This window comes from Camellia sinensis, chromosome 5, assembly GCF_055761805.1.
Source record: "Camellia sinensis isolate YWXY chromosome 5, ASM5576180v1, whole genome shotgun sequence".
Classification (NCBI taxonomy): Eukaryota; Viridiplantae; Streptophyta; class Magnoliopsida; order Ericales; family Theaceae; genus Camellia; species Camellia sinensis.
In genome coordinates this window covers 187,089,071-187,105,177 of record NC_138965.1, presented here as the reverse complement: position 1 = coordinate 187,105,177, position 16,107 = coordinate 187,089,071, and the positions used below count along the sequence as shown (strand labels likewise).

Sequence of the window (16,107 nt, the reverse complement as noted above, 5' to 3'; positions counted from 1 at the left end):
CTGGTGTTTTTATGTTTTTAATTGACGTTGCACATGATAATTTCTGTATTAGTTTTTTTTTTTTTTTTCTTATTTGTTTCACCTTGTTTTCTTTTTCGAAAATGCTTTTTTCTGTGGTTTTTGGTTTTTCAAAGTTAGGCACGTCACCAACAGAAAGGGGATATATTCCCGTGTAAACACATTCTACTTGTACATGATAATATATTTGAATACAGTCTATTCCACGTGTGTTACCAATGTTACAACCGTACGAAAATTAGGTCAACTATTATATATTTCCTAACGTTCCGTTATTACGCATGTAACATAATTTGTCGCGTATGTGAAGGCGCATCAATGCCATATGCGGGTCCTCATCCCCAACCATTAAACCATCATCGTCATGTTCAACTTCTGGTATGGCATTTACTATTGTCATAGCCTCTTCCTCGTCACAGATTGGGTGAACAGTTGTTGGATTACCTGTGTTTCGCCGTATATAATTATGTAATACCATTGACGCACCTACTAACAGAACTTGTACATTTGCAAAGTCATACCGAGGCATGTCTCGAATAAACCCCCATCGATTTTTCCAGGCACCGAAAGTGCGTTCCACCACAATGTGTAACGACGAGTGAACTTTGTTAAATAATTCATTTGGCGGGTTTGTCGTCGTGTTCCGTGGAATACGTCGAAATTCTTGTTGGTGGTAACGGCTGCCTCTGAATGGTGCTAAGTAACCTATCCGGTTTGGATAGCCAGAATTGACAAGATAATATTTGCCTGCAGACAGGACAACAATGTATGACACCAAAAACAAACATTGTGCTTCATTTTCAAGTAACACTGTCTGACAAAATATTATAGCCCCATCAATGCAAAATTCATGGCACTGTGTTACCTTCGTCAGGATGTGGAAATGGGACATCATCATTTGTTAGTATCTCGTTGAAGATGCGACTATCATGCATACTTCCTTCCCATCCGCACGAAATGAAGATGAAACATATGTCAAAATCGCATGCGGCCATGATATTTTGCGTGTGACAGTATTTCTTACCGAAATATGTTGTCGTATCTGGGCCCGTAACCCATGCACTTACATGTGTTCCGTCTATTGCTCCAATACAGTCCTGTAAACAACCCAATTGTAATGTTGCTTAAACGGGTAACAAGTAATGGTTATTTTCATATGTCACGTCCAGTTAATAATAAAAACAAAATAACTGCACTTCGCACTTATATGTCAATAATGTTTTTTAGTAATACCTTGAACGGTAGGTATTTTCGTCTAGACCGCACGTATGGATGTATACGATGCTGACTGTATGTGGGCTGGCAATGAACAACAGTGAACTCCTTCATGGAAGTTAATACGTTATGCACGTGCCGAGACACAATCTCCCTCGAATGTTGGAAACATTCTTGGATTTGTCAATTTTGCATCCCTTGCAACACGTGGATAAACATTGCAACGCTTTCTTCAACAGTTAAGCCATGTGGCCGTTGCGGTACTTGTAACCCAAAATCATTTACTAATGTCTCACACAAAGCGGTAAACACTTCCTTCGGCATGCAAACATTTTCCTAAAATCGACCCATATGACCCGCATATAGTTCGCATATCCATGCATGCCCGGTCAATATCAAAGTGCGGCATGGCGTTTTAGCCATGTGTTTTTTGTACCACTCTGTCGCATACTGGCATGTTTGTAGAAATGTCCAATTGTTTTCTTGTTGCAGCTGTACTGCCATTTGATTAAGCATTTCCCTTAATTCGTCGTTATTGTTTCAATCAGTTTGCACGTGATTCATTAACTTAAATGTAATAACAGTTTGCACGTATGAATGCCACATGGTTTTTAATGTACGTAATGCCGTCACCAATGTCATTACTAACGCATAATGATATGAATTGAACAAATTGTGAACCTGGTCGTTATATTTTACAGGGGGACCATGGTGGTAACAACCACAAAAATGACGTCAAACTAACATAATAGTTTCCCTCGCAAAGTAAAGACATACAAACGCTAGCAAGAAAACTGTCATTGCGCATTTCATTGCCATACATTTAATTAAAACAGAAGCATCCCATTCCTTTCCCAAAAAACGCACAACCATGCTTCCATTTTTTCTACGACAAACTTAACTAAAAGTTTTGTTCACCATAGCTAGCAAGAAAAAAAAACAACAAGAAAAGAATAAAAACATGCAAACACAACCATCCCATTTTAATACAGTGCCAACAATAACATAAGTAAAAGTTTTCAAAAGCAAGAAAAGGGCAGGCATCTTCAATAATCCTGACACCGCTAGATCACATCCAACGAGCCCCAAACAGGTTCGTAAACGGCGCCGACGCAGTACACTAGAGCTGCTTTTGTGTAAGCCACCCTATGATGTGGTCGTCATCAGGCTGGCACATCATCACCTCCTGGTAATCTGCGTTATCCATAAGTGTCGAGGCGAAATGGAATAGCAGCGTACCAATCAGGGATGGAATACTCGTTAGGCGATACATGCACTCCGAAATAGTGTACAGCGATTCGTTGCCTGGAAGGTGCCTCACCGTAACCTGCTGATTCGTCGTACGCACCACATATGTTAGATTGTTCATGCTTTCCGCAATAACTGACGTTCCACTTGTTGCCTTCTTCGACTTTGAAACACTTATTGATGGCGTCTTTCTCCTTTTCCCCTTTTCAATCGGAACATGCTCCAGTGAAGAATCTGAATCCACGTCCTATACTCCTACGGGTATCGGATCAACAAATGATTGGGCTCCTAAACTATGCTTAGAATCAGATGAGTCATCAGCAGCTTTAGGAAGTTTCTCTCCCGGGGTCCAATGGTGCTTACCAATAGCTGATGCCCCCATGAAGACCGTCTCCATCAAGTCACGATGTTCCAAGGTTTTTTTCCTAAACTTGGCACACACCTTGTTTATCTTCAGAAAGGGAGATATATGAAAGAGAAAGACGTTACATTTCATATAATTAATTAAAAGCTAACTAAAAAGGTTAAAAATGTACTGGTAACGGACAAATATGAAACTTGTTTGTACATGTACTTACCGATTCCATCTTGTCCCACCGTTCCTCAGGTGCCTGAAACATACCGGTGTCACAGTCAAACCCTATCCCTGACACTCCTTTGCTTGAATCCATTAACTTTGTCCACGTTTGCCACTCTTTTTTCAAACTCATGTATTTATTCTTCAACTGTTTGAGGCCATGTTTTCTTCCTGTTTTTTTCTCAAATTTCCTTGCCAAGGACTTGTACCCTGCTTGGTTGAGGACTAGGAATGGTCGCTTTCCTTTTGTAATCTCATTTGCAATCAACCGTAGGAAAACTCGGATTGAGTCACTATCCCATGAGGCCTTGTGGCTGAATTGATTATGTATCTCTTCAAGACTGCTTGACTTCTCTGTGACAATGCCTTTGCTTTTGGATTGGGTACGCGGAGAAGTACGTATGGAAGCCATTACTAATGTACGGTTACAAAAGATTACCATCACAAATTCGGTTATTATATACAAACGCATAAGCCATTGCACATTAATAACAACAAACAGAGAGATAAGATGCTAAATTAGACAGCATATAACCATTGCACATTAATAACATACATACACAGGTTCCATGGAACTCAATAGTGGACATAGTTATGATAGTCATTAATACATCTACCGTTCGTAGTGGAGGAAGGCAAAGGCAGCTTAAAGTCATACTAAAACATACTACCAACATACTAACAACCTCGTAACGTGTTTGTACATACTGACAACATCCTAACGTTGCTTACATACGCAGGTCCGGCCCTGAGATTTTCGGGGCCTAAAGCCAATAATCAACTAATAAATTTTTGGGGCCCTTCATATTTTTTTTTTCATTGAATGAAAAAAAATGAAAAAAAATATGAAGATAAAAGACAAAAAATTTGTGTCAAAATCACAAAAAATACTTAGTATTACATCACAACAATTAATAAGTGTCGCTTGATCCTCATTTTTCTTACATTTTTAGAAGCAAATAAATTAATCATACTTGCATAATCTAGTTTTTTTGCAAAATCATTTTCAATGGATAACAATGCTAATTATTTTAAATGGGCCTTTCAATGTTTTAATGGGTCAATTTATTTTTAGTTTGGGTCTTCCTTAATTTTTTTTTGGATTTAAAATATACCTAATATATTACAATGGATAACAATGTTAATTTTTTTGAATGGGTCTTTCAATTTTTTAATGGGTCAATTTATTTTAAGTTAGTTTGAGCCTTCTTTAATTTTTTTTAAAACTTAAAACATACCTAATATATTACACTAAACAATAATAGAAGGGGCCCTTTTTTTGGATCTATTTTGAGGGGCCCTAAGCCATGGCCTTGTTGGCCCATGCCCAGGGCTGGCCCAGGGCCGGCCCTGTACATACGGAACAACAAAATGACAACGACTATGCATAGCACCTACACAATGGTCTTAAGGACACGCAAGGATTGTTGAATGTCTATGACATCAGCCCGCAATTGCATGACAATTTCGTCTCTGGGTGACGCATAGTCTTGGTTCTCTCACCTTGGTTCTTCGCACCAACCAATCCAACTGACACAGGGCTGATGAGTGCAAATGATGGAACTATTAGTCATTGGGTTGTTAATGTTCATGCAGTTATGACCGGTAAATAATGGTCACTTACCACAGGGCGGGGACATGCAAAGTAGGGACACCCTGGATTTTTGGTGGACTTGGAAATCTTAACAATACAGGGGCCATGTCCATAGGCACACATTCGCTGTGGCCATGTACTGGAAGTTGTAGTAGAGGTGAACGAAGCGATGCTATGCTTTACAAACATTCGGAAGTGACAATGAATCATATAAGTAATTAGTTTATGTTATCCATATATCAAGTTAAACATGAACTGAATGCGCTAATGCACAAGTTAAACACAATTACTCCGTCAAAGCTTTCATTAAAAACGTTAATTTAAGCACGCATGCAAGTAAAATAAAGTTTGGCTAAAAAAATTACTATACAAGGAATAAAAATGTGTTCACTTTTCATGGAGTCGTGGCGTGTAGAAGGGAGATGGATGCCAGATGAGATGATAGGATAAGTGGTGTTGCAGCATCTTGAGGCAGTGACTATGACATTAGGGCTGTGGCAGCAGCGGTTCTTGTAATTTTTTATTAAAGCACTTCATAACCATGTGGTTTACATTAGGATATCAATTTTAAGAACTAAGATTCAATGTGTAAACAGTAACAACAATCATCATCCATGGATATGTGTATATGGGTGTGTGTGTATATATGCATTTGGGCCATAGATTTAGACCTTCTGGGTTAAGATAAGGTTTGTATTCTAGGATCCACATCCACTATGTTATGACAATACTTGACAAAACATGATTGGAGTATAGATTCATCCCGTGTCCATTAAAACAACGAAGTACACATATATTAATATAATTTTTTATTTTTGTACTAACCGAAGAATATTGATAAAGGATGGGACAGTAAGCACATATGGATGAAGCATAGGGGAAAATCCAACGGTTTAGATTTGGTACCATAGTGAAGCATAACATCCGTATAACATATGGAACACTACAAGGAGAATGAAGCATGAACCAAATTTTAAATATGGTGTTTTGTTATAAATAGGACAGGGATGGTTCATATCAGAACTAAATGGTTTCACCGTGGAGGTGATCTAGAAAAGAAGAACTAGGCCAGGATTAGTCAAAACATGTAAGTAAAAAAAAAAAAAAAAAATGTTCCGATACAAACATGAAGAGAACACGGACCCAAAAATGTAATGCAATGTGATATACATGTATGTACAACCAAATGGTTCGATCATAATACACTTGTCAGTTGTTGCTGACAGAGTAGTTGTGTTTGAAGAAGTGAAGTTGTGTTTGACGGAGTTGTGGTGTTTAACAAATCAATTAAAAACGTTTATGTTATCCATAATAGTTGTGAATACGTTGATGCACAAAAACAGCAGAGGGTTTTATTCAGATTTATGAATATAACAGCAGAGAGTTTTATTCAGATTTACCAATGCTAGCAATACATAAATTTACATTTCTTTCTTCATTTAGCATTGACGTTACCAATGTTACAAAACATAAATTTGTAGCAGAGTCACAGATTTCATTCACAGACTCACAGATGTGATTCACAAACTCACAGATGTGATTCACAGATTTCATTCACAGGACCCATTCAGATTTGGCCCTGTTTGGTACATCTTAATTTCAGCTTATTTCAGCTTTCATCTTAATTTAAGCTATTTTGATGTGTTTGGTTTAGCTTAACAATACAACTTATAACTTTTTGTAAGTCAGAAATCAACTTATTCTTTGAGTGGGGCAGGAGAAGCTTAATTTATAAGTCAGAAATCAGCTTATGTTCATAATTATAAGCTATTAAGGTATAAGCTATAAGCACTTTTCCACAGCTCTACCAAACAGGGCCAGACTCACAGATTTGATTCACAGACTCACAGATGTGATTCACAGATTTCATTCATAGGACCAATTCAGATTTCATCTTTCATTCACAGAATCAGATTTCATTCAGCATTGACAAATCAATTTGACTAATAGATCTGAAATGTTTCATTTTTAATGAGAAATATAAGAAATGCAAGCTACCAGTGTTCAAGAGAATGAGAATTATAAGAAATCAACTTCAACTTCTGATATGAAATTGTTCACAGAATCAGATTTCATTCACAGATTTAACTTTCCATTTGTTTAACAGATATGATGGAGACATTACAATGTGTTATAAACAAAATGCTAATTCTGTTGTTTATAGAGATACATGGAGACAGGGTGTTTGTAAATTCAGAATGTTTCACATGGAGCCATTGGCAGAGTTATGAACACAGAAAGTTAGTTTTCAGAGAACTTGCAAAAAAAATTGGTATACAAATTCCAGAAATGACAGGGAAAAAATAGGAAAACATATGAACTGCATGACCTTTTATTTGAGAAAAATCTAATTTTAGCATTCAGATTTCAGGTGAGGCACAACAGTGAGTTTTGTGAAGAAAATAATTTTGATTTTAGATTGGGTGACAAATCAGGATGTAGAAATTGCAAATCTCACAAAAAAATTGGCAGAAAAAAAAGCAGAAAATGGGTGTTTGACTTTGAAATCATAGGGTTTACGATTTAGACATCGTAATGTGAAGAAAATGTGTTTTCAACCATTAATCGGCCTTGACGTCTAGTTTCCATGACAGATTCAAAATCGGAGTGAGGTTTTGCATCTATATCCATACAGATATAACGGTGGCTTTCCCATTCTGCAAGCCGAAATGAAAAAAATCTAACCCAAAGTGGAGGAAATTTTTTTAAGCAGCAACAATAATGGGTTCCAAAGATCAACCGAGCAGATCGGGTTGAAGAAAAGGGTATTACGCAAACAAACCCCCCCTCCAAAAAAAGAGAAAGCTTAGTTTACCTTCAAATTCCAGATCTTTGAGAGCCTGAGTTGCAGGGTCGCTGCCGATATGAACTCCGGTGGCGCACCAATATCAATTCGTCGTTCTTCTTCCCCTCAAGCGCAGATTGGATCGCCTCGTTTGCTTCAGCTCCAAAATGGATGACCTAACTAGTGCGAAATGTGTTCGAGGGTGTGATAGTGTGAACACCGACCCAGGGGTAATTTGGTAATTTCATCCCTCCTTGTATGTAAGATACAATTCAAACGGCGGCTGAATGTGTTTTTGTCGCGTTGTGGCTAATTTAGCCAATTCTGTCGTGTAGTGGTTAAATTAGCCCACAACTCTCTTGCCAAACGAACCCTTAGTGTATTTTTTTCAAACGCAACACTTTAATATAATATTTCAATGTAATACCAGAAAATCATACTAACAAAAAATATTGATTTTTACGTTCAACAATCAACACTTTAGCCACCAATCTTTCTAAAAAGAATCTTCCACACCTCACCTTTTCGTTTTCATCCCAAAAATGAATCAAAAATTTGAAAAAATAAATTATAAAAGGTCATTCACTTAAACTGAAATGGCACCAAATCAAATGAATACAACTTTTCAAAACAAAAAGAATTAATTAGTTCATAAGAAAACTGTTAAGACTAAATGAATCAACATTCTTTCGTATGGGATTTATGTGTAAAATTTTCTTGTATTAATTATTAGGATCTTATATTAAACTATTAGGGTTTTAAATTAAAACATACGTGAATCTTTAATAATATATATGTAACATCTTAAGAGATGTGAGTGAAATTTTTTATTTAAATAGTTTATTGGTTGATTTAATAATTTTTATATCTTTTCGCTCAATTCAAAGGAGGTAATATGACCATTTTAAATAAAAAAATAACGACGTTTGTATTAAATAAATGGATTGAGAGAATTTTAATAATAATTTTAAAAGTAGATGTGATTAATATAATTATTAAAACTATAAAAAAAAATATGGGAAATAAGTGTAACTTGCCCTTTATACTAAAATTTCTTGTGACGTGCCAATAGAATTTTGCCAAAACCATCGATGACGAAAGAAATACGTAGGCACCTTCCAATCCAGAGCTCTTGCCAAACGCGTAAGTCTCTCCAGTATGGTCAGCAACCAAAATTCACAATTTCACACCAAACCCTTCTCTTTCATTTGCCATGTCAAAGTTTATTCAAGCCGACAACCCTTTAAAAACTGGTTGACGTGTCTTCATTGATTACACTCGTAAATTGATTTTTAAAAGAATTACAAAATATGTTATTTTAATAATTTTTTTATTAAAATATAAAGTGAAAATAACTAATATATTTAGACTAAACGTTCGAGTTGTCAAATGAGATTTAAATTATATTTTCACTCTTTTATATTTGATCATAATTTTATTTTGACTTTTAAAATTTATTTTTTCTTACTTTGACTTCATGTTTTAAGTTTTCTTAGTTCACTTTTGAAATTAATTTTTGTTCAAAATTAAATAGAAAATATCACATTAATTATCACATTATATATAAAATATATTATTATATTAAGAGTTGGGTCTGTGATTGCCAATGTGTTATGTTCTGTCTATTTTTAGACATAAGTTAGTTTTAAAAGTGAATTGAAAAAAAACTTGAAACATAAAAAATCAAAATGAGAAAAACCAACTTTAAATCAAAGTAAAAAAATAACTAAACAAAAGAAGGACAAAGTGTAATTAGCACAAAAAATTTTATATACACAAAATTAAATTATATAAAAATATTAAAAATATAATCTAATTTTGATTGATTAACGGTAGAGTGAACTTATATTTATGTCTATCAATGTCAACATGTCACCACGGTTTCAAGTCAACTCTCATGTATCATTTTTCTTGTGAGGCATTATGTGTCATTTTGGGAACATGGTAAAAAGTCACGTTTTTAGACAAAATGTTCAAAAACATGGCTGTCAAAAAAGCTAGAAAAGTCATTTGGCAAGTGTCAAAAACGCAGTCCTAAAATTACAAATTAGGGCCTATGAAAAATAAATAAAAAAATAACTCTCTTATGTTGGGTGAGGGTATTTTGGTCATTTTAATTTGATTTGACACCATAAATAAATATTAAACTAAAAAGCAAAAAGTCAGCTTTTTATCAACTTCTCAAATCACTTCCAAAAAAGCCAAAAAACTTGATAAAAAGCTAAAAGCCAACTTTTTACCAACTTTCCAAAACAGCCCTATGTACCGGGGCTAATTACATAAGCTCTATAAATACATGTACTGATTTGTTACACTTTAATTTTTTATATAACAATGTTCTTTTTTGTGGGGTTAATTACACTTGGCAACTATATACTTTTATCAAAATCTCACTTTAGTAATTTTATTTTCAATTATAACAATCAACTTCCTATATTTTCAGTCAAATTACAATGTCACTCTTCTGTAATTAGTTATTTTAAAATCTAACTTTAATCCCTTGACTTTAATTTAGGGGACTTAGGCCATCTCTAACGGTTCACCAAATTCATCACCAAATTTAAATTTGGTAAAAAGTGACAGCTTTTTTTTTGTTTCCAACGGTTTCATCAAAACGATATCAAATTGAGAAAGGCCTAAAATTTTCACCAAACTGAGAAGCTATGACAGATTTCACCATTTTACTGTGTGTATATATTGGAAGTGGGCCTTCGGCTGGTTGTCCCCCCAGTCGTCCTTTTCCTTGAGCAATTCCCACAAAAATAAGTAACACAATATTGGTAAGATGGTTTGTGCATCCATGATTTTTGGCTAATTTTGAGCTAAATTGAGATGGGCTCCGGACACCGAATGAGGTGTGTCCGGGTGGAAACACATTCTTTGCAGAGTGGTGATTCACTTCGTATATTTGGTTGTTTAAACCATTTTCCGAGTTAATGCAAAATTGACTCCAAAATAGGCTTCGGCAACACCGTTGTTACTCTGTTAGCAAATAGTTCATTCATTTTTCTGATGCTGTCAAGTACTATAACCATCTGATATTCTGGTGGGATGTGTTTTGAAATGGAAATTAACTCAATCTAGCATTTTGTTGCATACCCTGTGTTTTGAAATCAACTCTACCTGCCACCAATGTGAAATTTGTGGAACTTGTGAAGTGTGTTGAAATTATCAATAGCACTTTTCTCATCTCTCTCTCTCTCTCTCTCTCTCTCTCTCACACACACACACACACACACACACACACTCTCTCTCTCTCTCTCTCCTCCGTTCGTGTCCAACTCGTTCCAAATTTCTCAAAGCTTGATCAGAAATCTCAAAACCCCAAAGTGCTTTCACAAAAATGTTTTCACATACCCAGACTCTCACATCCCACCTTCCACCTTCAATCCTTCTCCCCACCAATACCCACTTCTTCAAATTCAATTTCTACCCTTTAAAACCATGCCCATTTCTCAAATCCTCATTTCAGCCTTTGAAATGCTCAGTTTCAGTGATTTCAGAGCCCACTCATTTGGAATTAAACAATGAACACAAACAATCACAAACCATTCCTAACTGAGGTTTCAGGAACAATCTTAATTTCCAACCTAGTGGCATTACGAAGTGTGTCCTATGAGTGCATAAACATCAGTACAAAGAACATTTTACTCAACAAATAATTCAACTGTTGTTTTTTTATTTGTTGCATTGACTGGTCGACCGGCTAGTCGTCCGCCTAGTTAACCGATAATTTGATGAAAAGAAAAATTCCTCCGTTAGAACAGGCGATGTCAAATATAGGAATTTGTCTTTTTTTGTACTTAAATTTGATGAAAATTATGGTGAACCGTTGGAGATGCCTTTATGTATAGGTCTTAATAGATATATTTATTGTCCAATAGGTCCTATTATAATTAATGACATTTTTCATCAAATATTATTAAAAAAAAACGTTATTAATTGTTAATTTTCAGTAAAAGTTTGAAATTTTTGTCACAAAAAATGTTACTAATTATAAATTGTAGCTATAGTTTAAAAAAACCAGTCATAAAAAATCACTAATTTTTAACTTTTAGCGACAGTTTAAAAAATTCCTCACAAAAAAATCACTAATTATAAGTTTTAGCGACAATTTATAAAAGCCGCGACAAAACAAGTTACTAATGTCAATTTTTAGTGACATATTCAAAAAATCGTCACAAAAAATTATTTTTAGCGATAGTTTTATTAGGACTTGATGGTATTACGTCAGCTATTAGAATTTATTGGTATTTACCGTTTAATTTATCTTAATCTTATTAATGGTAGATGGACGAAAAGGTAAAATTATAACTTGACTTAAAATATAAAGAGTTAACTATTATAATTGAAAATGAAAAGATCAAAATAAAATTTTAGTAAAAATATAGGGCACTAGATGTAATTTACCTTTTTAATATGAAAACTGCACCTTCCTAGCATTTCCGTTATCAATGTGTCTATATACATAAATAAATGCTGTATTAATACACATACATGTATCTATCTATCCACACGCAAAAACGTGTGCCTTTCGTTTCATTCCTTCTATATAAGCCAATTTCAGCCCCAAAACCATCCTACTCTACCCCATACCAAACCCTCTCTCTCTAAAACATGGGAAACTACGTTTCATGCAGTTTTATCTCTCCTACAATGAAGAACTCCAAATCAGCCAGAGTAATTTTCCCCGGCGGCGAAATCCGGCAGTTCCGCCACCCCGTCAAGGCGGCGGAGCTCATGCTCGAGTGCCCCACCTTCTTCTTAGTCAACTCTCGTTCACTCAACATCGGCCGGAGATTCTCCGCTCTCGCCGCCGACGAAGACCTCGAGTTCGGAAACGTCTACGTCATGTTTCCGATGAAGAGAGTGAACTCTGTCGTCACCGCTGCTGATGTGGCGGTGTTTTTCATGGCGGCCAACTCGGCCGCCAAGCGGATCTCCGGCGGAACCGTCAGAATTTCGCCGGCGTCCGGTGATGTTTCGGAAAGTGTAGCGGCGACGGTGACGGTGGAGTTTCCGGTGCCGGAGTTTCAGCACCGGTTGGCGGTGTGTAAGTCAAGGAGGCCTGTGTTGGATACAATTACAGAAGAGCCTCTTTTTTCAAGATGAAAATTTGTAGTCATGTTAAGGGTAGAAATGGAAAATCACTTATTTTTATTTTTGTTGATCTTACTTATTAGGGTGCTTCTGTTACACACAATAAATTTTCCGTTACACTTGTATTACAATAGTTGTACATTAGGCAAAAAGTACTGTACAAATGGGTGTAATAAGAAATTTGTTGTGTTAAGAAATTTATGAGGTGTGACTTCAAATATATTGTGGACACATGGGGATTGTAAACATAAATTTCAGAACATAAATCTTACACTTTGAATCATTTATCATGTGTATTATCAAGAAATCAAGATAAAATGACATACCTGAATCCATTGATGAACGGTTAAACGGAAGCGTGATTATCAATGAACTCTTTATTATTGATTATGTTATTGTCTTCTAATCCTTTCCCCTTTGGTGCCTTATGTTTCTCCTTGAGAGGATTTAGGAAAAAAATGGCAGTGTTCTTATTTCCACCTGGGAAGGAATAGGGACCATAACCTTTTAAAGGTTGTAATTGGTTTTCAAAACTGAAAGGTTGTGGAAGTTCAAAAGAAATGAAAACCAACTTTAACCAATATGTTTTAATTTCTATTTCTGCCCCTCATAGAAATAGAAATTATACAACTAGTATCTACACATTAGGTCCATAACACATATACCCTTAAGCCTATTAACTAAATTGAATCACTTAAATTGTAGACTTCTTATAAATGATAACACCACATTTAATTATGTGTCCCATTGAGACATTATCTAACAATCTCCCACTGGACCACATATGTATCCTGAAAAATGTGCTTAACTTTAGTGAGCTCAGAAATTTGTTATCATAACTTGAGGGTATCCAAACAATCTTGTCCATTAACTATATTAATATAGGATCAAAGTGGTCTTCGTTACATCAATCATAACTCGACCCACCAATGGTCACGTATACTAATACAGCTAAATGACATAGATCAATCATGGATGCGTAGCATGAAAATTGCATGTGATGTAATCCATACATGCCTATTTCCAACTGGTCCTACTTAACTTTATTGAGATCAATACTTCACAATACGTAACAGAGCGTAATAAACTGAATATTTCATTTCTGCAGAAATTAATCTAATTACATAGATAAAACTCAAGGCTGACATAAAGCAGTAAAATAAATACAAACTCCCACTAAACCAGAATGTTCTCAAATAGAACAACACCCATCTGAGCAGTGTGTTCATGAAAGACCTTGGGTGGTAGTCCCTTCGTAAGTGGATCCGCTATCACGGAGTTTGTCCCAATGTGCTCTATGGAAATCTGTCCACTCTGCACTCTTTCTTTTACAACTAGGAACTTGATATCAATATGCTTTGATTTTGTCGAGCTCCTGTTGTTATTGGAATATAAAACTGCAGACTTATTGTCACAATATAACTTAAGTGGTCTTGCAGTGCTTATATTCTTCATTCAGGGCTTCTATTCACTTATGAGAGTTGGAACTTTCCATGGCTTGACGAAAGTTGATTGGATCATCTTTCGACATTCCATTTTTTACCTCATGTTCCTGGAGATATACAATATAATCATCTGAAAATGCAAATCTCTTTTCTCTGGTGGATCGCCTTAATGGCACAGATTCTTGAGGTTGAGGTTGAGGTTGTAGAGTTTGTTCCTCAAGAACAATTACCTCACCTTGAATAAGTTACCAAACAGATAATCTCTAAATAAATTAATTTAATGACAACATCTCAAGATACCTAGCACAACATTAATACCAAGCCTTTGGGTAGTGATATTAACTGTAAGTGGTATTCTTGTTGTAATGATCAAACATTGACAATAAGTTATGTCAAATAACAAATCTATCTTTTGATGGATTTATTATTCACATTAGGTTTTCTTGACAATTGGCACATGTTTATCACCACAAAATTTGTGTGTAATTCTGCCAAGTCTTAATCATGTCTTTGGACCGATAAATACCCGCATGAGATACACAGACATGAACTTCAAAACCTTTCATATAAAACAATCTAGACAAGAGATATCACTTTTGTGACATCTTGTTTGAAGTGACTTATATTGAGAATGTTAGAAAATTAAATTTCTATAGACGTTGTATGAAATTACATTAAATTTAAATATTTCTAAATTTGTGACCCCGTATATGTTATATAATCTGCAGCAATTCCAATTATATATATACATATATAAATAGAATTGACGGGTCCAAAAACAAATAGTTTTTTTTTTATGATGTTCAAAATTAAACCGATCAAATCGCAAGATATATCTATATATATATAAATACATGATGTTCATCCATTTGAGAGAGAAAAAAAAAAACTGCCCACCGAATCATTTTACAATTCCAGAAAACAGATTGCTATTTTCACAGAACAAAATAGAGAAAAACAGAATTTACATTCATAAGAAAATTCAGAATCTGATTCCAGGAAACTAAATAGAATGAATAAAGCATATCAATTCTGATAAGACACATGATATGCATGCTCTGATACCAATTGTAAACATAAATTTCAGAACATAAACCTTACACTTTGGATCATTTACCATGTGTATTATCAAGAAATCAAGACGAAATGATATACCTGAATCCATTGATGAACGGTTAAACGGAAGTGTGATTATCAATGAACTCTTTGTTATTGATTATGTTATTGCCTTCTAATCCTTTCCCCTTTGGTGCCTTATGTTTCTCCTTGAGAGGATTTAGGAAAAAAATGGCAGTGTTCTTATTTCCACATGGGAAGGAATAGGGACCATAACCTTTTAAAGGTTGTAATTGGTTTTCAAAACTGAAAGGTTGTGGAAGTTCAAAAGAAATGAAAACCAACTTTAACCAATATGTTTTAATTTCTATTTCTGCCCCTCATAGAAATAGAAATTATACAACTAGTATCTACACATTAGGTCCATAACACATATACCCTTAAGCCTATTAACTAAATTGAATAGACTTCTTATAAATGATAACACCACATTTAATTATGTGGTCCCATTGAGACATTATCTAACAGTCTTTAGCAAGAAATTTTTTGGCTTGGCTTAGGTTAAAATTTATAATAATAATAAAAAAAAGATTAAAATAGTTAATAAGATAAAATGTTATATCAAATTTATAATTTTTTCACAAATGTCATATCTAACTATAAAAAAATCTAATCATCTTTCTAAATACAAAAATTTTAGCCTACTAAATTCTCGTTTGGTAAATATTTTAGGGCTAAAAAAACATAAAAAGACAAAATAGACTATATAAGCTAATAAGACAAAATGTCACATTCAAACTATAATCATTACATTTTTTTCTCACAAAAGTCAAAAAAAAGTCTAAAAACAAAAACCAAATGAGACTTAGGCCTCGTTTGGGAACCCTCATTTTTAGTCAAAAAGTCAAAAAATTACTAAATTAGCCAAAAAGTCAACAACTCATACCAAAAAGTCAAAGATTCTCTTTTCTCTCTACTTTTTGCACATCTTTTCGTAAAAAATAAAAAAGTTATCCAAAACATAGTAGGCTTGTTTGGTTTGTTTTTTCAGAAAAATTTTTGGGAAAAA

General features: G+C 34.6%; 1 protein-coding gene and 1 long non-coding RNA gene across 2 annotated transcripts; one reads left to right on the top strand and one right to left on the bottom strand.

Annotated features, from left to right (window-relative positions):
* Positions 1-2,083: 2,083 nt before the first annotated feature.
* LOC114304732 (uncharacterized) lies at positions 2,084-3,472 on the bottom strand. The gene is made up of 2 exons (XR_014330709.1): positions 3,060-3,472; positions 2,084-2,932 (listed from the first exon to the last, which is right to left on the bottom strand). It is a non-coding gene; the product is annotated as an uncharacterized LOC114304732 (long non-coding RNA).
* An 8,582-nt stretch (positions 3,473-12,054) lies between these two features.
* Positions 12,055-12,549, top strand: LOC114309840 (uncharacterized). Its single transcript, XM_082872399.1, has one exon. It carries the CDS (start codon positions 12,055-12,057, stop codon positions 12,547-12,549), a length of 495 nt encoding a protein of 164 aa, XP_082728525.1.
* Positions 12,550-16,107: the final 3,558 nt, after the last annotated feature.